This window comes from Seriola dumerili, unplaced genomic scaffold (assembly GCF_002260705.1).
Source record: "Seriola dumerili isolate Sdu_G_001 unplaced genomic scaffold, Sdu_1.0 BDQW01000052.1, whole genome shotgun sequence".
In the NCBI taxonomy this organism is placed as follows: domain Eukaryota; kingdom Metazoa; phylum Chordata; class Actinopteri; order Carangiformes; family Carangidae; genus Seriola; species Seriola dumerili.
In genome coordinates, this window is record NW_019174307.1 from 20,469,283 (window position 1) to 20,494,520 (window position 25,238).

The window sequence follows — 25,238 nt, forward strand, 5'->3', positions numbered from 1 at the left end:
AACTTTCTGCATGTTTCTAACCTCTTCATGTCCTTTTTTCTCAGGACAAGGACAGAGGACAAGGACAGAGACGAGGTAATTCTCTCTTTTTTTGTTTTCCTGAACCGTCCTGGTGTGGACACCCAAAGTGTTCACCATTAAACTAATAAACGAGATTCTGAATGAAATAAATCTTTGTTATGTAATTGGCTGCATAATATTTCAGACCAAACTGTTAGCCAATCACATAACTGGCTCTGTGCTTGTTCTGATTGACAGACAAACACCTGGTGATGAAACGTGGCGTTAGGAAACGAAATGGTCATTGGAATAAAAAGGTGAAAAGATGAAGCAACAACAGATGTTTGAAAAAGTTTGTTTTTGAATGAAAATAGCTGGAATTGAAAGGACAAACATCCGGATTAAGCACATTTTGTGAAAAGAAGCAGCAAAAAATATATTGTAATACATCACAATTTCACTTTTATATTATATATGTTTCCTATATTTATTCAAATGATTATTAATTTCATATAGTCTTATTTATTTACATAATAATGAACATTTTAGGTTTCCTTAGCATGACCACGATTACCATCTTAGCATTTATTGTTCTAAGTTAATGACATGTAACCTAAATGAGTTAAAAATGGCACAATGTTCTGTCCAAGGCTGTAATTTCCACTGAGGTTTGGGTTTATTCTCACTTTACAAAGTCCTATTTTTGTTTTCCCCTCATTTGTAAAGGTTACAGTTTGATTTACCCGCTATTATCTCTCCACACAGAATCTTTGCCAACATCCAGAGAGAGTTGATGAACATGTTGAGTATTTCTACTCTCTGATTGGTGGAGGTTACTGTATATACCTGCAGCTTGAGAGGAAGACCTGCAGACACAATTCAGGGATGTTTAAATATACACTGCTGTGAAAAGGTTTTAGGCACTTGATGTTTACATTCTTATTCATCATACAATACCATTACACAGACAGACACTGATACAGCCCGTGTTCTCCAAGATGCTTGGAACAACCTACCAGCAGAGAACCATCAAAAACTGGCAAGTGTACCAAGGAGAACTGGAGCTGTTTAAAGACAAAGGGTGTACACACCAAATGTTGATTTGATTTAGTTTTTTCTGTTATAAAGTTAACTGATAATAAAACATCCTCACTTTACTTTTAGTGCCTTAAACTTTTGCACAGTGCTGTATGTTATTATCAATAGTTTTTCTACTAAAAAGGTAGGCAGGGAAAAATGGAAGCAAACACAATATTTATCTATTATAAAGTATCAGGTAAGGAAAATTAAGTGGTGTTGCCATGGTAACAGTACACCTTATTAGTCGTCAATTACTTTTACACCCTGATTAAAAACGTCCATGACATGTTATTGCTGGTGTTGACACACTATGCCCTTGGTCCTGTCACCTCGCCTTATTTTGACTGCCCTTAGCTGAAACGCGTTTATCTCTTTTGTCCTTTCAAAGCCGCCGTAGTCTGACGTCACCATGAAAAATGGCGCTCCCCGTGCGGACTAACTTGAGACATGTCTTCAGATTCATTCAGAAGTTTAACTCTCCTAGAAGATGTCTCTGCGCTGGAGCCGGTCCGGAAAACAAGGTGCGTGGAAACATTTTCTAAACCGAGAGATTCACGTTTGTGTTTCAGCTCGAATCAGGAAAAAAAAAAAAAACCGCTTCAGTTCGGCAGCTTGTGGACAGTGAAACGATACTGGGTTCGTCTCGTTAATTTACTCTCCCTGTTTGCAGAGTTTAATCCAGTTTCTGCTTCATACGTGAAGAATTCATGTTTCTTTAACGCAGTTCTCAGAGTTGCTTTAAAACCGAGTGATGTTGGTGTTTGTGTCCGGATGAAAACCGACTGCAGGTCATTAATTTATTTCTCTGTCGATAAACAAGCTGTTGAATTTAGTAGTGGGCCTTTGAACAGGCGTGTTACCAGACTGTAGTGCAGAGGAGGTGAGCTGTTGGTAAAGCAGAATACCAACATGTCAGCTGTTAATTATCTCAATATACAGATGTGTGCAGAAGCAAGGCAGGACTTTGCAGATGTAAGTACAACCCTGCAGAAAACAGACATGAAAATGAACCATTCTTCAAATGCTAATGTGCTGTTACCTTTTTATTTCATGAACATAAAAAAGATGAATAATGAAAAAGTTTGAGGGGAGTGTGAACGTCGAGACAAAATGTGGAAAACCAAGAACATTTTCAGATTAAACTGCAGGTCTGTTGGACAGAAAGGCAAAAATAAAGGAGGAGTCATTAGAAGGAATCTTTACCTGTGACTTCATTACAGAAGTCTGAAACAAGTGCTGAGGACAGATGAAGCTAAAAATTAAGGTCTTTAGCCACAAACACCAAAACAGTGTTTGGATAAAGCACCAACTGTTCAGCATGAGGGGAAAAAAATTAACTGCTCTGCTTAAAATGGATTCAACTGAATATCAGTAGAGTCTGGATGCAGAGTCTGTCCTGTCCTTCAGTCAAGAGGAGGGAAGTGATGAGAGTCTGGTTTCTACAGCAGAACCATGATCCAAAACATCAAAATCCTTTTCACACAAGTGCGTTTTCTGCAGCGGTTGTATTCACGTATATTTACTTTAGAAATCACAAAATATATGTTAAGTTTGCTCAGATTTGGCCAAACCTTTGTAAACAACTGTGCACAGTGAATAACTCCGTGCTAATGCTAAATATGGCAGCGTGATGTTTTCTTTTATGCCTCATTTAATCGATTAGTTGTTCCACCCATAAAATGTTTTTTAAAAAATACTGGGGAAAAAAAGCCATTTACAGTTTTTACAATCCACTGTGATGTCTTTAATGTACTGTACAGAAACAAAATGTCTTCAATTTACTTTAATGCACACACAGTGGGATGCAGACCAGTGAGAGCTTTAATGTAAGTCCAACAAAATCAAAACATGTCGCTCTGCTGTCCTTCAGTGCACCATCACCATCCTTCATCAGGGTCATCAAGGCTCAGTAATAATCAAATCTAAGGGATCCCTATCAAAAAAGCTTTTTTTGGGATGTATTCAAGTACAAAAATAAATATCAACCAATACATTTTAATTTTTTTTAATATAAAACTCTCAATTGATATTGTTGGCTTCAAACGACCAAAACAAAGAGAAGAATCATGTAAGGACAGATATGCTGCTGTGTCAAAGACTAAGTGGTTAACAGTCATAACTGGCTGACAAAGAGTCAGTCACTGATTCATTAACTGCTGATGATTGTGTTAAAACATTTCTGGTGGATTCTGTAGCCAGGAAAAACCCTGATTGGTGCATATTGATTAAAAGAATTCAATCATCTTCAGCAGGTTGTAGGATCAGTCCACTGCTTTCAGTGTTAACAGTCTCTTGAAACTGTCATTTATAAAACACACATAGAAAAACTTGACTGCAGCAGGAAGTTCTGGTGTTTACATCCGACAGTGTTAAACCTAAACAGTAACCGTCAGCTGCTCGGAGTCAAAGAGTGAAAGCAAACATGGTTACACCCAATCCCTGGGGGAAAGGCATTCTGGGTAATGGAGGAAATCATAAACTGAAGTTGAACTAATCAAAGCAATTTGAAGTAAATCATGGTTCTTCATTAGAAACAAGCACAACATGTCATCACGTGAATTAAATGCATGATAATATATCTGTCACAGCCTTTTATTCCTTATGTGGGACTTTTCAATGGTTCATACATGAGTTTCAACCATAACTTTAATCAACTCACATGTCACATCTCACCCCTAATAGTTTGTCCTCGACTTTAGCCTCTTTCATTTGTGACCATAACATTTCTTTTCTTTGTCTATCTTGGGTTTATTTTGTGCAGTTTCCTCTCCTCGTCTGGCAAGTGACATCATATCCTCAGTAGCGCTGCTTGAGTGTAACTTTTTACTTCAGTGGATTCGAGAAAACGTGCCCACTATAACTCAGCTGAGGGTTTCCCATTATTGCACGGCTGCCTCGGTGAAGCAAATGGGGTGTTAAGGCAAACAACGAGTCCCCTGGCTCGCGTAAGAATAACCGGTGCGTTTCAGTACAACAACGATGCTAATTATTGAGCTGTTCTTGCGTTGCAGTGCAGCCGAAAACCTCACCCATCTGCCCAAAGCCCTGTTGTTGGTTGATGTACGAGCTGTAATACAGTATGTGCGTTCACTGCTGTCCCGTCTGTGTTTTGTTAAGGCAAAGTCTCTGGAGAGGCCGGAGAGGTGTGCAACTAGAGGGGAGGAAGGGGGGGTTGGGGTGGGTGGGGGACTCAAAAAGCATCACAGCAGTGCTTCATTACCAGCAATAACATCAGAAATGAAGTGTTGGTTTTCATTTGTTTTAATTTTCTCCAAATGTGGACGGGTGAGTGCAAACACCAGCGCGCTCACAATGCGACCGAGGTGTGATGTGCGTCAAACAAGATGCTTTTTTGGACGTTTTTCTGCTCTGGAAAATGTGTTTCTAAAAGTCACTGAACCTCAACGGACTGACACAGAGATGAAGTGTGACCTTTGTCAGACGCTTTGAAGTGTGAGAGAGATGTTTGTGAGGCAGCTGTGGTTTCGCTTTTTAAAGTCTCGTCACTCGTGGTTAAAAGTCGCTGTTAATATGTGATCATAACAGTAAATATCAGCGAGATAACCTGCGGTAATTTGACAACAACACTTTAAAGGAAGAGAGAGAAACATGAGCAGATGTAAGTCATCTGTTTTTTGTTTTTTTTACAGTCCTGACTGGGTGAAACAGCCCTGTGTTCACAGGACATGAAAAGGTTTTTTCAGCTACAGTAGATGAATGGTTTTTACTGTGGCTGTCGAGTTATTGTCATTATTCATTCATTGATTCATTAATCTGTGATTTTAAAAAAAATAGTTTTCCATTAACCATTAAATACACGCACATGTATATAAAGCAGTATGTTAACTTCAGTGCTACAGCTAAGAAAACATAGCACATTAATTTACATGTTACATGATGATAATATCAGATTAATGTGGTCTTGAATGTCGTATTTGTTGTCTTACAAATTTAGTGATGTCTGCTCTGCAATAGCAAGATAGCAAATAAATAATAATAATAATAAAATAAATAATGTATTTCTAGTTTTGTATTTCCAATGAAATGTATTCTTTATTGAAGACAAAAAAACAAACAGCTATTTAGTATTTGGACAAAATATTTAATTAATTGACTTATAATTTCTGAATGTTAGTGTTTGGTTAGACCTGAAATGTGTCTACCGCCTTACGCTAACCTCCAGCTCATGTCAGCTGTAAATACAGGGTCCCTCGCCTGTGGTCCTGTTATTGGCTGATATCAGTCATGTCAGCCCCGGGCTCCAGGAAAGAGGAAGTGACTTCTAATTTGCCTCTCTGTTCTCCTCGGCTCCAAATTCACTTACTCGGGTGTCAGCTAAAACCATTAGAGCGGCTCCCGCGCCACATGGGAGAAGCCGGCGAGAGCGAGGAAACATGGCCTCCCCTCCGAGGATGTTCATTAACTGCCCTATTTATTTTCAACTGTCAGAAAAGCCCGCTAATTCTCAGCAGTCCCCTCTGTGTAATTAGGTCTGTCGTAGTCATTCTCCAGCCTGGGCGCTCACTCTGACTCTTTTCTTAAAACTATCCCATATGTCAACATATTCCCTTTTTTAAAAAATTCAAATCAAGCTAAGCTGAATTACAGAATCGGTCTGTAGACATGTGCCCACAGTGCTGCCTGGGGACTCTGACTCGTTTTCCCATGTTTTAGTTCGTGCCTGATCCAGCGCCTTTAGTTTAGCGTCTGACATTTTTGATTAAAACCTACCAAGTATCTGGTATCATGGCTCTGAGCGGCGCTCAAACAGACGCTGCTTTAGCAGGAGGAAATGACTGCACTCTTCAGAGAGGCGGCTGGTGGAGCTTTGCCCCGAGTGTTACCATAATTACATATTGATAAATTTATGAAGTGTGTGCTGGTTTTTTTTTTTTTTTTGCTGTTGTGAGTTTTCCGTGTTTTTCAGGTATTATTAGCTCTCCTGTCACTCATTTGTTTCCTACAAGTGAAATAAAATTAAACATGTCCATTGTCAACACAGAAGGAGAAGGAAGTGGTTAAATGAAACTATTTGAAACAGTTTGGACAGAACCTCTGTGTGGAAACAAGTAGCTCTGGCATGAATGTGTTTATCTTAACAGTGGAAAAAAGGTTACATATAAATTAAGCTAGCCTGGGCTTTTCCAGCTGCACACAGCTGCTCTGCATGTGATCATGGGCATATTGTAGGCAAACTGCTTTGGTACCTGAACTTCCAGCACAGTTTCAGTCAGTGATACTGGTCCTTTCTCAGAAAGTTAGCAAAGCTGCTGTAAATAAAAGAGCTGTTATCAGGCCTGATTTGTGACTTTAGTTGATTTTTTTAGACGACAGCCAGTAGCTATCGTGGGATGGATGGCAGAGAATATTTCAGACGGACGTTAGCGCTGCATCAAAAAACACAGGCTCGACAGTGTCATTTATTTCAGTGAGAACACTGTTGGACAGAAAAAGGCGCCGCGTCGTCTGTGAAAAAGATGATCCAGCTCAAGTTTTACTGCACCTCAACGCAGGGGCACCAGAGACGCACTGCAGAGGCCAATCGGATACATACAGCCTTACATTCCCTGGACCTTCGCTGTGAATCTAGTGTTCACTTTTCAGGACGGAGGATAAAATTATTTCTGCTGCGATAATAATAATAATAATAATAATAATAATAATAATGAAAATAATAAGAAAGAAAGACCAAAGAGCCTGAGGATAATAAAAAGAGAAGAACAGCATAAATAAAAAAACATCATATATCAACATTATGCAAAAGGATCTGACAATAAGTGAAGAGAGAAGTTAATGACTCAGAGCGTCTGATTTCAGCAGGGAGAGAGTGTGTGGGCTCTAATGGCAAACGCCCGATCACCCTTAGTCACAAACCTCGACCTTGTGACCAGCAGGCTTCCTGACGACTTTTCCAGTATTGTAAACTACCCTGCCGTGTTTTCTGGATCCGCTCAGTCTATAAACTCATGGATCTTTTACTCAAACTGGGCTTCCTGGGTTGTATGTTCAGTACTTGTTATGTTTTGATGTTGTGATACAGCAGCCTGTAGCTGTAACTCTTAGCTTCTCAGCTTCACTAACTAGTTCTAACAAGTACTAACTACAGTATTTTCTAAATCTGTTTCATTAAGATGTTTTGTCGTGGGCCTTGGTGCCACATAGGTTAAAGTTTGAACTTCTTCAGGTTGACTGTCTCACATTCTTCTTCTTGTGTCTAATTACATCGGTAGGAAATATGATAGTTATTGACACAATATCAGTTGTCAGTGTTTGTCGCTTCCCATAAACTAGAAAAGTCATTAAACGTTTATTTTTTTCTAATGAGCCAGATTACAGTTTCCTGTCTCGAGTAGGCGCTGCTCCTTTTGGTTAAACCCCCCCACCCACCCACCCCCACCCCTCAGGCTGTATTGAAGTCTGGATCCTTCAGAAGCTGCAGCCTGTTAGGGGCTGGAGGCTGGAGGCTGCCCGGTTATTTTTGGAGCACTGTCGGGCCCTGTCTGCGGGGAGTGCTGTTTTTGAAGGGCCTCCAGTCCCATTAATCAGCCGAGGGACCCCACGGCGCGAGCGGGCCCCGAGCCCTGGCCCGCCACACTGCAGCGTTCTGTTCCTGTACCCCCGCTCTCTGCACAGTGTGAAGCTCAGAGGAACCTCATCAATCTCACCTGTCCCACACGTCAACCGCAGATTTAATCAAACGCTCCTTCTGGGCCTTCCCCTCCACTCCCCCTCAGACACCCTCTCCACGAGGAAAAAAAAAAAGAAAGAGGAAAACTGCCCAAAGTCTTGACTGAACTGTAGTCACACTTCTATTCTTATTTACTTATTTTTATCACATTGCCTCTTCCTCCTCTTCCTCCTCTTCCTCCTCTTCCTCCTCCTCTGTCTCCTGCTTTATCCGCAGCAGCATTTCTTAATCGTCCTGTCTGTGTTCATATGCATTCATTCATGTGTGTGCGAGTTTTCTCTGTGGTCATATGCACTTTGTTTCAAGCTGTGGTGTGTTCCCACATTGGCTACACACACACACACACACACACACACACACACAAGCACAAGCTTTTAAAGACAAGTGGGGGTTATACAGTAAACCCCATTTCCTATTTGATACCTCAGTGAAGTGCAGCTCTGTTGGCCGCCGCGTTAACAGGTCCCAAAGTGAGAGGAAGACAGAGATGAAGAAAGATACAGAGGGCTTGGGGGGTGGAGGTTTGTCACGGTGCATGTCAGCATGATGCCGGTGTTAATGGGGTGCATGGGGCGCTCAGGACGGAAGAAGAACACTGGATCCTGTGTGTCGGACAGCCTCCATCTGTAGGCCCGTCTTGATGCTCTGCAGCCACGGTCAGATGTGGAGCTCTCACCCGGCCCACAAAGAGCTGACGGTAGTTCACAGCGGGGCGAGCGGTGATGCTCCCAGAGCTGGTTGTGAGACTTGTTGAAATTGGCACGGTAAAATGGGGGGCGACTGTAGACCCCGCTCATCAGCCCCTCGGTGCGAGAGTTGTCAGTGGGCCACTCCAGGACTCCCGGGCTCTGATGTGATGTATGAGTCCTGAAAAGCAGCCCAGAACCCATCTGAGAAGAGAAATTCACTGTTTTGCAAGTTCTAGCTGAACCAAACCCATGGCTGTGATTAATAACAGTGAGGCTGTGGGCCTGGACACGCTGGAAGCTGCAGCTGCTCAGCACTTATAATCTCAGGGCTTTTTCTTAACACCGTCCCCTCTCGTAGCGGGCTTTAGCATCGCCGAGCGCTCCACCATTTCTTACCAGCTGGAAGATTACAGTCAAATAATCAAAAACAATCAGTTACTGAATGAAGGAAACAAAGGAAATGTTCCGACAGGTCATGAGATGCGTGACCTAGCTGTGGCTCAGGTAGAGAGTGGGTCGTCCACCAATCGGCAGGTCAGTGGTTCGATTCCCGGCTCCTCCAGATACTAAACACCAAATCGACCCCAATGGGCCCAACGATAAACAGTTTGTTCAACTATAAACCCTTTGTGACATAATTCATAGAAGAAGAGCATGCAGTCACACCTTGTGGTTACTTCAGACCAGGTGAATGCACAGTTCTTGATATTGTCAATTGGAAATAGAAAATTATGACGAGAGTATGATTTAATTTATGATTGATTTATGTATTCATTTATTTAATTTATGCTGCTTTAATATTTTATTTATTTAACTGCCCAGTGTGAGCAGAAGTTTTAGCCTGTGTAGTTTGAGTTATTTCAGCTGACATTAGTAAAGTCTCTGTCCAGGTTTACTGGGGGAGTTGAAACGTGTCTTTATAAATCTGGCAGAAAGTATTTGTATGCATATTTCTGTCTTTGTGCAGACGCAGGATGAGACTCTGTGCACATACAGAGTGTCACGCATCTGGTCCCAGCAGCCTTTTTGTCGCCTTTGCACATTCTTCTGTAACGATGTCATTTCATTTCATTCTTGCTCTCACTGAAATGATAATTCAACATTTGTCCTTTATTTCCCACACTGCAGGAAAATGTTTCCTGGAACTAGACTTTCTCTGGAATTGTGGGAAACCCAGTGTTGATTCCTTTTTGAAGTGAATCAGCTCCAGTTGACTATTGTTTTCCATTGAATAATGCAGCTTTATGCACGACCTGGTCGTGGTGCTGTTCCTTCCAGTGTTGATCCTTGATGTGTGCTGTCAAATTCATTTGGACAGACACCTTCACAGCTTCGCTGATGTTGATTCAGGCAACGACTACGACACTTGCGGACACACGTCTGTGTTTGCTCATGACCTCTATCCCCGAGGATCGTACCACACACACACACGCACACTGACAAATGAACACAAATTCCCGGAAAGGTACGGCAAGTGTGAAAACATGGCCTTTTTAGTGTATGTAACCTTCTAGCTGTTAGCGTTAATGTCACACACACATGGTGCGTAATGCATTCAGCATATGGCAGACGTGGACGAAGAAAGCTTTCATCGCCTTAGCGACGATATAGTACGACAACGCCGCGCCTGTCAGTGTAAAATATGAGGAGAGAACAACCAGCGTTTCCCGCCTCTGCTACAAGTCATCAACAGGCATCTGAGCTGGAAAGACAAAAGAGGAAGGAGGATGACGCTGCTCACACTTATTCTCTCATTAAGCCGGACGGGGAGCGGGAGTAATCTGTTCGTATTGTTCATACTGAGCTTGACTTTCTTTAGCCATCTCTCTGGGGTTGGTAACGTTGCTCTGTCAGCTGGTTCATCGTTTCTGGAAAGTTTGCCTTGAAATACTGTAAAAAAAAAATCCACGGTCAAATTTTTATCTATTGGTTTGATGGGTAAATAATGTGCAGATATTCGTGGTTCCGAAATGATGGTGAATCCTGATGAGTTCGGCTCCTCTAGCACGACTGGGAGGGTAATATTTCTGGATTTTAACTAAATGTTTCAGTTACTGTTTGACGGACTCCCGTGAAACTTCAACATCAGTTGTACTTTTCATTCTACCGCTGAACAACATGTTCTCTTTTGTATGCAAGTATGAATTTGTGATGGTTTCAGGTCTTAATGAACATGTTTAATTCTGCTTACGAATTATTCAGTCGTCCGAACTGGTGCTTTTGATTTATCTTAGTAGGTTTATGCAACTGACCACGAGGTGTCATTTCACCGTCCATCACCCTACAAGTATTTGAATGTTGGAAAGAAATCACTTGCACAGGTTTAATATAGTCCGTGGCAAAGTAAGCAAGATGATAATATTTTATTACTGTTGGCTTTGCAGTGTGGTATTCATTACCAACATTAATTGCTTTACAACATTTACTGTCTCCTCTGTCATCATGCAGAGGTTGATTTACCTCCCTGTGTAACTTACTTTCTCCTCCAACAGCAACACAGGCACATGTTTAAAGACACTTTACGTCTGACTGAAGGTAACATGGAGGTGTCTGGTGAAGCAGCGCGATGCGTGGTAGCCCACGATTGCCCAGTGGCTAGTTAGCCGTGCCGTTGACTCTCATTTAACACTCGATTGGCTCAAATGACACCATTACCATGTCTGCATGGCTAATGGCTTCCCCTGGGGGCCGGAGCAGAGGGGGAACATGCGTTTGGCGTGTCAGCTCGAGGTGAGAACACACATGAGCCAGACTCTGGGCCCCGTCCGCACCCAAATCAATCCTGACACCTCTTAAGAGGCTCTCAGCATCAATGGCACTCCAGTGCAATTACCTCGTCGGTAATGACATAAGCACCCAGTTCCTTCCTGCCTCTCTCTCGCCGGGCAGCGACCAGCTCCCTCAGGCCAGTAGACGGAGACGCTGTGGACCACGCTGGCCTCAGAGCAGTTGTTATTTGATCCCTTCGGGGCCCAGAGATGGAGAAGCTCTGAGCCGCGCTGGTGAGAGAGCAGCTGTTATCTGATCTCAGATGCTGTGCCGAGCCTGTCCCTCAGTCAGATTGAATGTGATGTAGCTCAGCGAGCTGTCAGGATAACCGATGTCCCAGCAGTGGGCGAAGAGGATATCCTCCGAAAGCTTCAGGTTTTAGTGATTAGTTATGATAACCTTGAAAAGTGCAGCCGGGGAACACATGATCGCCGCTCAGATTTGAGGTGATAACACGGAGGTCTCGGGGGTTTTGTGGGCAGAAAGTTTAAAAATGGGCTCCTCTGTTGAAATGTCCAGGTGTTGCTGTTTACAACCCATCAACACATCTCACGTCGAGCTGAATCAAACTTAACCTCATCGTTATTTCTTTTTTAAAATGATTGTGAGATCATTACAGTATCAACTTAGACGTTAAGATCTGGACGGTTCGTTGAATCAGAGAATTTAACTCTGATCTTAGTTCATGACAAATAGGAAAACTCGATCTGCTGAAGAATACCAAGTGATACAGTAGAAAGCACTGGAAGAGCTACTAAATTGACCTTTCAGTTGTCAAACCCTGTTGCTTTCTTTTTTTTTTTTTTTCTTGTCAATTTATTCAGTGCCAATTTGTAAGACCCTGTTCAGACCAAAATATTGATGTAATACAGCTACATTCGTTTCATTGAGGCGGATGGAGCCGGTTCTCTTGGGTTCTCTTGGGTTCTGTTGAGTTCTGTTGAGTTCTGTTGAATCCTTCAAACTGATGGATGTACTGTATTACTGGACTTCCTGTTTTGTATTTCATCGTCTCAGCGGTGCCTATAGCAACACACCTGTAACAACGTAGCCCGCTGCATTTTTTTCAAAGCTATTTTCATTAAGTACATGCACATACAAAGGTCGGCCGCTCTGTTATCCTGGAGGTCGTTGACCTGACCTGTAGTGGGTGTGGAGGTTCGTGTTATCTCTGCCACATATTCCACCTCCCCACCCCGACAAAGACGCGATCCCTCATCACCTTCTCACCTGCGAGCTGGAGCCAAGCTACAACACAGCGCCTCTGCTTGGAGCTGAGTCCCCGGCTCCGCTGCGGGCTCTCCGCACCCAGGCGCCAAAACACTTTGTCTTTCTAACTGCCCAACAAAAACACACAGCTCCAGTCTGCGTCCTCGTGTTTTTCCGCTCCGTTGAAGCCCTAATCTTCTGTGTAACGGCTTTGGTGAAGAAGCCCTAGATTTTGGAGGCCATCGCGGTTTCATGTCTCATGGCAGGTACCGCTCTGCTCGCCCTCTAATTGTATCATGTGGTGCTTGGTGCCACAAGCGGCGGTTCAGACTCTCTTCCAGCAGTGCCAAATGAAAGCCAAGGTTCAGTGCAGCCGATGCCAGAAGAAATGAGGCGGTCTGGCTTCGACCGGGATCTGCAAAAAGAGAAACACAATGTTTGCCCAACGCTCCCTCTTTCTTCTGGAGGCGGTCTCAGCTCCAGCTCGTTTAAATGAGGCTCTTGTTGTTGGTGTTGGTGATGTTGTGGGCTGCATGTTGTATGGTATATTTCATCTATTTCCATGGGCATGCCTTCCCCCCTTCCTCTCTTTGTGTCCTTCCCTGTTGTGTTAACGGAGGCCTTGAAGTTGGTTGGATGGATATTAAGTGCTATTGTTGGCCGGTGAGGTGATGCATTCTTTGTGCTGGATGTGTTTGGGAGAGAACAGAGGTGCTAGCCATGGAGTTAGCATCTCGGTAATACAAGCGTGACCACAGCTGGCCTCCAACCTGCCAATAGTTCAACACTGACACTTCAGTTTCTGCAGGCGTCTTTCTAGTTGTGACTTTCTCACCTTTTCACCTTCACCCTCTCTCTCCAAAGTCTCCTCTCTGCTTCTTGGAGTTTCTTTTCTGTCATTGTCTCATTGTTAGTGAGTGTGTACATGATTTATGTGTACTAGCATCATTTGGTTGATTTGTGGTGATTACACCAAGATGCCCCATTTCATTTGATAATTAAACACTCATGAAATATCATCACAGATCATCTTTGACGTATAAAGTGCAAATAAAGCATGTTCCACTTCTTCTCCAGGACCCTCCGGGAGGTGGGCGTGTATTTTCTGGGATCCAGCCGACTGGGGTGCCCCACCTGGGCAACTACCTGGGTGCCCTGGAGAACTGGGTGGCCCTGCAGAACCGGTATCCATCAGTGCTCTACAGCATCGTGGACCTGCACTCCATCACGCAGCCACAGGACCCGACCCAGCTGAGGACCAACATCCTGGACATGGCAGCCAGCCTGCTGGCCTGCGGCGTCGACCCAGAGAGAGCGATACTCTTCCAGCAGTCTAAGGTGGGCGGAGCATCGATGCTGTATTTCATAACTTTTGATCCATGACAGTCACAGGAGTTTTCTATGTAACAGACGCTATAACCACAATGGCAACATGAAGTAGCTAATTAGCATAAAATAAAAACTGTATCTGGGCATTTAATTTACATGCACATTGATGTTATGGGAGAAAGAGTGAATGCTATGAGAGATTTAAGGGCATGTGTTACTGAAAATCAAGTATAAGTCAGGGTTGTAAACATTACAACATGTTGTTGCTTCATCTGATTAATGTTTTTTTAAATATCAGGCTCAAAACTTATTGATTATTGTTATGATTAATTATTCATTTGTGCGCTCTGGAAGTTATTTTCCCAATTGATTGGGAAACAGGAAATGGCAAAACAACATTGGGAATCGATTGATTGTGTAATACAAAGAGGCTTCTCTGATGTTTAGTCAACCCTCACTGATTTGAATGGGTTGGACAAAATAATAGGAACACCCGTCACCATAACACAATGCAGTTCAACAGCCCCACAAATTCCAAAATGATCATGACGTTAAATCGACACCTTTAACACAGTTTCAACAACATCTGAACGTCGAATCCTTCATGAAGGAGGTTTTATTCCAGGACTGTTGTTTTAGTTTTAGCTAGGTGTACCTAATAAACTGACAACTGTGAGCACGTCTCTTTTTTCAAAGTGCTGCTGGTGGCAGTTTGTCGTCTAGACATTTGGCCGTTTATTTCAGTTCTGTCGACTCAGCAGTGTTTACCTGCTGACACGCTGTCCGCTCCTGATTCTTATCTCTAGGAAAACACACGCCGCCGCAGCGTCCTGCTTCAGTCACATGAAGGAAGTGAGAAGGGAAAATGTCAGATTCTGTGTTTGCAGCTGATTCCAGATTTCAGGTTTAAAATCACAGCGATGACGGAAAGAGAAATCACAGCTGTTTGTTTCTCCCTTGATACTGAGTGTGTCTGCGTGTGTTTTGTTTTCTTCCTCACAAGTTTAGATAGCTCAGTCCATCTGTGTTTCTCTGCCCACCCCCTCCCCTACACACACACACACACACACACACACACACACACACACACACACACACAGAGAGACATCCAGTCCTATTTTTACTCCCGTTTAGCTTCATGCCACATAACTTGGCAGCGCAGGGACCCTCCTGTTGAACACGCCTGCTCCACATGTAAAAATACAACGGCTGCCCAAAGAAAATACTCAACTTCTTCAGTGAAAAAAAGAACAGAACCAGTGACGAGCTGAACTCAGTGGTATCAGAAATAAAGTGAATGAATCAGCAAATCCATAAATCCTCTGGGTTTTTCTAAAAGTATCGAGGAGGGAAGTAGATTTACTGTGGAGGACCAACTGTTAGCTTTTCTCTAAAATCCCTCCTTTTATAATCTGAAGGGGTTGTTGCCGTGGCGGTATCACAAGCCGCTATCAGTGTAATGCCCGTATGATCCGTAACATTAGCATATCTCTTGTTGCGGTGCATTCCTGCCATGCAGCATGAATAGAAGCCTTGTTCTTCCCAAGCCTTTAAATATCAGAGTTTTATTGCACTTCAAACCATATCCATCCCTTCCTGCGCTGTCATCAACATCTGTCCCATCTCTTGTCTGTCTGCAGTGTGTAATGAATACCGACCCCCTACATGTTAGCCTCAAATCCTGGTTTATGTCCCTGCTGTCTGGTGTTGACGTCACGCTCCCCAGAATGCTTTTCAAGCACCAAGAGAAAGCGAGGATGGCGATATAGCCAGTGTCCATAAACTTTAATTTGCTGAAGCAGAAGCATATTTCCTGCATGCATGCACACACACACACACACACACACACACGCACAAGCATTGTTTTCATATCTATGACAGCCTCTATGAAAGAAGATATGTTGGAGTTAATTTACCACTGCCAGATGCACAAGCTACGCTACATTAACATTCACCTCTTCATTGCTGCACAACAACATGTCATTATTATTAATATTATTATTATTATATTTCACAATATTAAAAACAGCTTTTTTTTTCTTTTTTTTTTTCCTCAACAATAAAAATGAACTACTTCAATAAACAAATCACCAACCTAACTTAAGGGGCAGATGCACCAACCTGTGCGACAACAATAAAAGCAGATGGTGTGTTAAAAGTGGCAGGAAGTTTGGATTGTGTCCTGCTGAGAGATTTGAAATGCAGCTGTTTACTGTTGCACACACACTCGTGAAAACCTCTGGTTAAATAAAGGTTCAATAACAATATTTAAAAAAAACGTTGTATTTATATCTCTGTCTAACGGGCTTCAGGTTTCTGGGTGAACACAGGTGTGAGCTGGTGCACCTGTGTGGAACAGATATAGAGGTGTAGAAAGGCAGTGCTGTTCTCTGCCACTTGGAGGCGCTAGGGAGTTACCCTCCTCTTCGTCCTCCACAGCTGTCCCACACCAGAGCTCTCCATCCGTTCATCTGTGTTTGTTTAATCTCTCTACTTAATTTATTTCTTCTCTTTATCTCTTGTGTGCTGGTCTGTGGTTTCCAGTGAAGTAACCATAAACAAAATACACTCAGGCAGTTTGCATGATGTGTGTATACAGGATGTAGATACACGTATATAATTATATAATAATCAGCCTCACAAACCAACGCTTAACATTTGCACACAGCCCAGTAGAAAAGAAGAATGTAACAAAAAGAGAAAGAAAAACCACAAAGAAAAAATACACAGCAAATTACAAACACAGTTCAGTCCTGTGTATTAATTAACGAGCCGACAGTTTTGCAGATGCCTGTGAGATAATTACAGAGAGCTCTGGTGGTTAAATATGAAAAAGTAAAGATCCAGAATAAACTAAACCAGGACTGGACCAGAACGTACGACCCAGTGAAAACAAGTTATGGCATCGAGGATAAAAGGATTCAATTCAGGATATGTTTTGTTCTTGCAGAATGAATGCTTGTAGAATAATGTACACGTGTGTGAGATTATAATTTTCTGATATTGGACGTGTCCCCACCCTGCAGGTGTCTGAGCACGCTGAGCTCTCCTGGATCCTCGGCTGTCTGACCAGCATGCCCCGCCTCCGACACCTGCCGCAGTGGAAGGTGACGCAGACACTCACACTCACACTCACACTCACACTCACACTCACACTAATGATCAGTGAGACTGTCGGAGCAGAGAAAATGATCTTATAAGTGACTTTTTCAGTGTGGTGAAAGAGATTTTGATTGTTTAAGGGGTGAGTGAGTATTTCTGATGCTTGATTTATAATTCTAATCGTTGCTGTGGTGTGAGGTATTTAAATAGGATTATAAAAGCACATTATTTTCTTTTAACAAACCTCTTAACCATTTAAATGTTGCTGATGACAGAACATTTACTTTACAAACATCTTTTAAAAGTTTATATCGATTTAAAATCCGTGTCTGTCATTATTTTTTAAGATGTATTTTAACATCTTCAACAATTATATAATTAATTTAATACTTTTTTTGCCAATACTAACAGTAATGTTTTTATCTCAACAGCAATAATCACCAAATAATAAAAACATATTGATAATAATTAAGTAATTGATTTGTTTTTTTTTTTAAAACCTTTATTTGAAGGCGTCCTGTTTAGCTTTTTATCAGCACTAGATAAACATTTAATAAGTGGTTTATAACAATATAACTCTTCCTGTGGACACACACACACGTGGAGGCTGCTGTATAAACAGTTCATAAATATATTGTATTGTAACAATATTGTAAAACACAGTCATAATTATATCAAATATGCCTTTGTAGGAGGACTCATAATAACTGCAGATGAAGACTTTAAAATGCTCACTCGGCTGAATGTGTATCATGAGTTCACGCTGAGTCCTCACCACAGTGGCTCTCTCTCTCCCCTGCCTTTCCTCTCTCTCTCTGCTGTCACTGTCCAAAAGTAAAGGCAGAAATACTAAGTTGTTAAAAGACAAAAACTATAAACAATAAAATACAGAGGTTTAAAATGATAAATTTACCTTCTGGTTTCCTGATCTGTTGGTTGGAGAATCAGGAATATGAGGCAGAGATCATCTCAACTACAAAGACTGAAAATCTTCATTCTCAAGTCTCGGATAACAAAGATTGAAGCCGTTTGACTGGATGTAGCTCACTGCTCTTTACTCATAGATCATTTCTTTTCCAAGGTTTAAAAACACACAGATTCCTCTCTCCAGCCTCTTCGTCATGGAGATCCAGGACTAAATGATATTATGAATCGGCTGATGTGAAATCAAATTGATGTTGTGGTCGGATCTTCAAACCGTATCGCCGACTGAAGATGAGAAGTATTAATTTCATAGCTGAACACAATTAAACAGAGACTTTAAATCCAGCCTGAGTTTCTGTTTTCTGAAGCCAAACTTTAATCTGAAGATGAAGATGGTTCCTTTTACAGAAAATTACATATCTTGGGATTATTATTGAGACTATATGTTTACTCCCTCACTGGTTCAGAATCATGTTGATTTAATTATCACCATTTCTGCACTTAATTTCAAATTAAAATCCCTCCTTTTCCCCCCTCCCTCTGAATTCGCTGCAGTTATTCAGCGTCTCTGTTTGTTTTATTGTTTTATTTTCTCTGCTCCACCTGCCAGATTTTTAATTCCGGTGATTTTCTCCCACCACATGCAGTTTTTAGTGCATGTTGAGAGGGAGCCAGCGGCTCTCTGCTCTGGGTCTCTGTTGCTACATAGAAAACACCTTTTTGTTTTACCCAACAGCTGAGTTGATCTCAAACACGGTGGAAAATGTCACGTTAACTCATCCGTGCCCCGTTTGTCTGAGAATCAATGAGTCGTAAAAGTGAGAACGGCTCTTCCTGGGGGAAAGAAAAAAAAAAAAGTCAACTGGAGTCTGTGCTGCCTCCTTATTTCAGCTTGTGTTCTTTCTTCATTTCTGCTTCTGTCTCAACTTGATTCTCTCCATCTTCTCATCCAGATGAAGAGCAAACTGAAGAACGAAGGCAGTGTCGGTCTCTACACGTATCCTGTCCTCCAGGCTGCTGATATCCTCCTTTACAAGTGAGATAAAGTTTGCCATTGCATCTCTTAATGTAAGATTGACCATCATGATTGAGCTGCAGCCACTAAAGCTCCTTTCTCTGTCCAAAGAGCACTTATTGGCTGCTGCTGCTTTGTATAATTTTATTATTATATCCCAGCACTGAAGCCAGATAAAGGATGCGTCAACTGTTTTTCAACCCAAACTTAAAACTTAAAATGTAGGGTTAGGGGTTTTCTTCAGGTGCAGATGAATGGGATTAAAAAATAAAGTCGGTACTTCCTGGTTTCTCATTGTTAGAACATACAGACACGTGCTTCCATCCTGTGTTCAAAAGCAGGTTCACTTGAATATTGTGAGTCTGGAAAGTCGAGCATGTGAACTGCAACGCACAACCGTGAGGTGCTAATTCTAGTCCGCGGTTTATCCAAAGTGACGTTTATCATTTTCAGGGAGCAACTAAATAAAACTCCATTCACCTCCGTTGTGTGGGAGCAGAGACAACAAATAAATCACATTCACGTCAACGTCCTGCTCGTAATTACGACTGAGCAACTCAGTGTCTCGGAAACGAAACAAATATGGACGCCTCACATCAGGCGAAGATCGACGTTAATGTGATTAAAGCCACATTTAATGGATAAGGTTATGGTTATAATGTCAGGGCAAGTATTTTAATCCGGACCGATAAAAGTGTATCAGACTTGAATGCTGGGAAACTCGGTGTGACTCAGTGTTTGTGGTGCAGTCAGTGGATTCTGGTGTGAGCAGAGTGATCACATCAGTTGGTGGTTGGATTGTTGTCGCTCAGTGAAAATTAATATTTCAGCCACATAACTATGAATAATTCGTAAGTTATCTCTTCATCTGTTTCTATTCAAACCATCAAACGGCTAAAAGCTAATTTCCTGTGAGAAAAGGATGACGTGGCAGATAAAAACCTCACCTCTAACGCTCTTCAGATTTTATTAAAGAGGAAATGAACGGATTGCTTCCTCCTGAGCGACAGCTGCGAAGTTGACACCAAGTTTTGCCGTGTGTTTCAACTCCTGTGTCGTCACCGTTCACTACTTGTTCAGGAAGTCGATGTCGTGTCGTGTGTTCGTCTCTCAGGGCCGCTCACGTCCCCGTTGGAGAGGATCAGGTCCAGCATCTCGAGCTGGCTCAGGACCTGGCTCGCATCTTCAACAACAACTACGGAGACCTGTTCCCTGAACCCAGCGCCCTGCTGAGTAAGAACACACACACACACACACACACACACACACACACACACACCCTCAGGGCACATTAAAGACATTTCTTTAGTATTAGCAGCTGTTTGAATGAGAAATAAACTCTTAAATGGAGTTTGTTGTATTTTAACTGAGTTGTACATGTTAACGGAGACAGTGCAGCAGCGATTTCTGAATTAAATCTCCATTTGTTTATCATGGAACATGGTTTTGTCCTTAAACCTTTATTCTCTCAAAACAAGTGAAAAGAAAATGACCAATAAAGTCTTAATATTTTGATCAGTCTAAATAGAAATCAGCTTGTTTCAGTAATAATTCCTGGTAAAAATGAAAAATGTATCTGGAAACAAGAAAGAACTGAGCACGTTGCTTTGGTGGAGTTCAGACAGAATAAACTTGATTTTAGAAAATACTTAAAACAAGTTGATTTGCACTGGAAACAAGGTGTTATGTTCTCACTGCACTGACAGCTTTTCATTTGTTTTAGAAAAATAACATTTTCAGAATTAAATCACGGACGTTTTTTTTTTTTTTGAATGATTGTTGAACTAAAGAGAAAGATTTCCTTGTGTTTGAGTTCGGAGCGGCTCACAGACACTGGTGATGCCTGATGTCAATACAATAATTTATATCATCAAACCCCGTTTTAGTTGCTGGAAATAAATGAATGATGATGATGATGATGATGATGTGACATCATCAGTGTTTGTCCAGCAGCAACTGGAATAACAGAAACAAACAGGAAATGGCAAAACAACAAATGTCAATAGCTGTGTGTTTAGGTTGCATCCAATTTTTGAATGTAATTTAATTTTATGCCTTCGTTAGGTTTTAGAGAGACGACGGGGAACAAAAGAGACAGATGGAGAACCAGTCATATTTCAGCCGGTCGGCATCTTTAACCCCTCAGCCACAGAATCGCCCCGTTTGAAAACTTATTTCACAGAGTTCGTTTTACAGGATTTATTTTTAGGTCGTATATTTGCTGTCGCCAATGCTTGGATAGAGATGAATAAGGAAAGCTTCGTGTTTTCTGCTTCAGGCCGCTGGGAATAGTCTGTAGAAGGAAATTAAAACGAGGGAACTCGTATCTCCGGCCAAATTCAAGACGGCCGCAAATTCTGTGGTAAATGACGTTTGTAATTGTCTCTTTTCATGGCTGTTTTTTCAGCCTTTAGAAGTGTTGTTGTCTGTTTTTTGTTTTGTTTTGTCAAAGTCTGTCAAAGACTGTTAGCCAGGTCTCCGTCCTCAAACAGGCTGCGTGAATATGTAAAAGTTAAAATATTAGGCCTTGACATGCAATAAAACCTTTTATTTTATTTTATTTTATTTTGGAATCATTACTCTCTCTCACACACACACACACACACACACACACAGTCAATATGTTCAGAGAAGGTCCCCCCCCCTCCCCTCAGCTTCCCCCCGGTTTCATTCTCCTTGATTATCAGTATCATAAAAGCACAAGATGGAGTCAGTCATGTGTGCAGCGCAGCTTTGATTAAAGAAATATTTTCTTCCTCTTGTATCAGAATAACAGAGTGATAATAGATTTGGGGGAAGATGTCCTCGAGATGACATCAGAGGGTTGTGTGTGTGTGTGTGTGTGTGTGTGTGTGTGTGTGTGTGTTTGGCTCAGACTGGTGGATCCCATCTTTATTTCTTGTCTTTGGCCGAGCGGAGCTGCCAGTCACCACCTTCCCTTTGAAACCAAAGACTATTTTAAGATTTTTTTTATTTTTTTATTTTAATTTGCCTGAAATGAGGACGTCTCCGTGGTGATGAACAGCATGTGACAAGCGGGACAGATGTGGACTGATAGAAAAAAGAACTGCAGCCTGCAAGATGGCGGAAGGATGGCGTTGATAAATAAGGAACGAAAGGAAATCCCGGCTCCCGCAGTCTGCTCATCACTTCACACCGAGATACGTCTGCTTCACACTGGGACGTTTACACACACTCACACACACATGCACACACACACACACACACACACACACTCACTCACTCACTCCAGGCAACAGTAATGAAACTGTAGTCCTTCATTCATCCCCGCACCGTGCCTCTTATTTTATCATTTAACTTCCTCTGACTCTTAACGAGATTCAGATCCACATCTACTGTGTCACGCCGTGTTAAACCAGCAGGACGTCCTCATCTGAGTTTAAAAAGATAGACGCAATAAACTGCACTAAAACTTTTAGGCATTTACCAAAATAAAATACTCAGAAACATGACTCTTTATGTCCTAAAGAAGCGTCATGATTAGTTAATTGTAAGAAAATTTGTCAACAGCAATTTTAAATCACCGATTAATCGCTGAAGTCAGATTTTAAGGGACAGGCGGATCCTCATTACAGCCCTCACTTTTCAAAATCCTGTAATTTTCCCATCACCCATTTCTACATTTTCAGTTTGATTTACTCACTAAAAACTCTCTGATGTTTTGTCTGAACGTCCAGTTGACAACTAAAGAAGAAGAAGCTCAGAGTTGCTCCTTTAACTCACAGCATTAAACTGCACAACCTGATTTCTGCCCTGGTTTTTGCCTGTCAGGCTAAATACAAGCTGCCCTCTGATAGGTGGAGGTTGTTGAAACACTTTTAAAAGCTCTGGATCCACATTTTACTTTGATTTATAGTTAAATTTTTATTTTTTATTTTTTTGGATGGATGCAAATACAACATTATCAGAAATTGTCTGTATTATTTATTATTTTTTCTTCGTCCAAACCTACGCCCTCCTCCCTCCCTCCCTCTCTCTGAACAGTGGCGCTTGCAGCTGAGTTTTGTGACTTCTATAAATATGGCAGAGAAAGATTCTTCAGTCTGATCAAGAGCAGCAGTAATTTTGCGATGTGTCACTTTCTGTAGCTGCTGCAGGTCTCATTTCACACCGGATAGATTGTTAGGAAACACTTCTCATCCTACTGATGTGTCTCTCAAAACTGTTTCCCTCCGCAGGTTCTACACGAAAGGTCAAATCCCTCCGTGACCCCTCTGCTAAAATGTCCAAGTCCGACCCCCAAACAATGGCGACGATCACCGTCACAGATCCTCCGGACGACATCGCTCTCAAAATCCGCCGCGCTGTCACCGACTTCACCTCTGAGGTCACCTTCGACCCGGAGACGCGTCCAGGTGTGTCCAACCTGGTGACAATCCACGCCGCCATGGCGACGATCAGCGTGGAGGAGGCGGTGTCGCAGGCCAGAGGGTTGGACACGGGAGCCTATAAGAAGCTCGTAACCGAGGCTGTGATCCAGAGGTTGACGCCCATCAGAGAGGAGATCGAGAGGCTGAGGTCGGAGCGGGCTCACCTGGAGGCGGTGCTGGCCCGGGGGAACGGCAGGGCTCGGGAACTGGCTGCACCGGTCCTCGGAGAGGTCCGGCAGCGACTCGGGTTCTGCTGAGAGGCAGCTGGGCTGGAAAATAAAGCCACATTTATACTGCAGGTCTCGCTCGGTACTTAACTGCTGCTGCTGCTGATATAAAATTTTATTCCGATGACTGTTTACATTTCCAGGATAGTCGAGGATGTAATGCATTTATAACAAAACGTGTTGAAAGCGGCGTGGAAAAGACTCAACTGCAGACCAACGTCACGTTTAGACTAAAAACTCTCACTGAAATGAATGAGGAGGCGGCAGCAGAACCAGAAGAAAACAAGAAGAAAACATGTCCCTGTTGTTTTTATGTGTTCCACTCACTCTTTTTAAAGACATTGCAACTTATTTATCTTCCTGTGTTTCCCCCCAAAAAACCACACAAACGATCTTTTTGTTATTTCCAACATTTTGTCATTTCAAAATGAAATATTCTCATTCAAACATGTAACACGTCCTTATTAAATATAACTTATTTGATTTGACTGTTGGAACACAAATTGAATTTAAATCACAGGTGTTAAGATCCGATGTCCGTGGTTCTGTTCACACTGGCAGCTTAATCAGATTTCGTTGTATCTAGATTGGAATCAGATTAGATTTATGAAATCTGGACTGACAAAGACAAAACACAGTTCATCAAAAGTGCTTCACAAAGCTGAAAAAGCAAAAGATCTGACAGTTAAAAGCTGCTGCAGAGGGTAAAAATGCATCACAAGTATCAACCCGCAGGAGTTTATTGAATGTAATAACTCAGTCATGGCTTTGAAAATCTGATCTTCAGTGCATAAAAAAAGGTAAGTTATACTCTGATCACTGTTTGTCTTTGTACTGAAGATCAGTGAAGAGCATCAGAACTAAAACCCACTAATGAGCGGTGTCGTCTCATTCTTGATTGCTTGCAGAGCAGCAGACAACCCGTCAGCATCATCAGGGCAGGACTGAGGTAATAACGTCAGCCCAGGCCAACCTCCACACACACACACACACACACACACACACTCACGAGTAACACGCTGTTCAGTGCAGACGGGTTGTAGCGAGAATGTTTTTCTGTTGACTGTTTCTGCCAGTAACACACTCCGTGGCCAACGAGTGGACCGTAAGGCAGAGCAGTGGATTTGGACTCCGTCCGATTGCACAGGTGTACCCAATAAAGTTATTTTACTTTTACTACCAGACACAAAAACTCCTTAAAAAGACTCAAAAATAATTTAAAAAGCAGCCAAATGTTTTCAGTTGCAAGCATTAGTTATAATGTTATATATATGTAATGTTTGTGCACTTTTGCAGTGTTTGTTTTGTTGTCTGTGCCGGAACATCGTGCACAACACTGACTCATCACAGCCGCAGTGACGTCAGAGTAATTATCATCTGCTGGGTTTCAGCTCTGCAGCTTCAGACTCGTCGTCAGGCTTCAGGAGACAAAAGGTCAGAGACGTGAACTCGGAGGTAAAGAGCCTGAGCACTGACACTGAGGTGATGGAGGGAGTGTGACATTCACCTGGACTTCTGCTTCTTCTTCTTCTTCTTAATTTTACTGTTTTGTCTTTTTAAGTAATTTAAAAAAAAAAATAATAATTTCCACAAATTCACGTGCACTCTTAACTTTGAATCCACACACACTTCAGATTTTCACCATAACACACACACACACACACACACACTTCAAAGGATACAGTGCACATAGTTCCACAGTAACACACACAGTAATTTATCTGGTTTTATCTGTTTCTTTGCTGTACTGCTATAAACACCTACAGTATTCCTGTAACGACTTCAACACGTTTAATGTCATTAATTTATTTATTT

General features: G+C 42.1%; 1 protein-coding gene across 1 annotated transcript; it reads left to right on the forward strand.

The window, feature by feature from the left end:
- Window positions 1–1,489: 1,489 nt before the first annotated feature.
- Window positions 1,490–24,356, forward strand: wars2 (tryptophanyl tRNA synthetase 2, mitochondrial). The gene is made up of 6 exons (XM_022740974.1): window positions 1,490–1,601; window positions 13,513–13,773; window positions 16,791–16,871; window positions 18,744–18,826; window positions 19,920–20,038; window positions 23,005–24,356. Exons 1-6 carry the CDS (start codon window positions 1,497–1,499, stop codon window positions 23,451–23,453), a joined length of 1,098 nt encoding a protein of 365 aa, XP_022596695.1. The 5' UTR covers window positions 1,490–1,496; the 3' UTR covers window positions 23,454–24,356.
- Window positions 24,357–25,238: the final 882 nt, after the last annotated feature.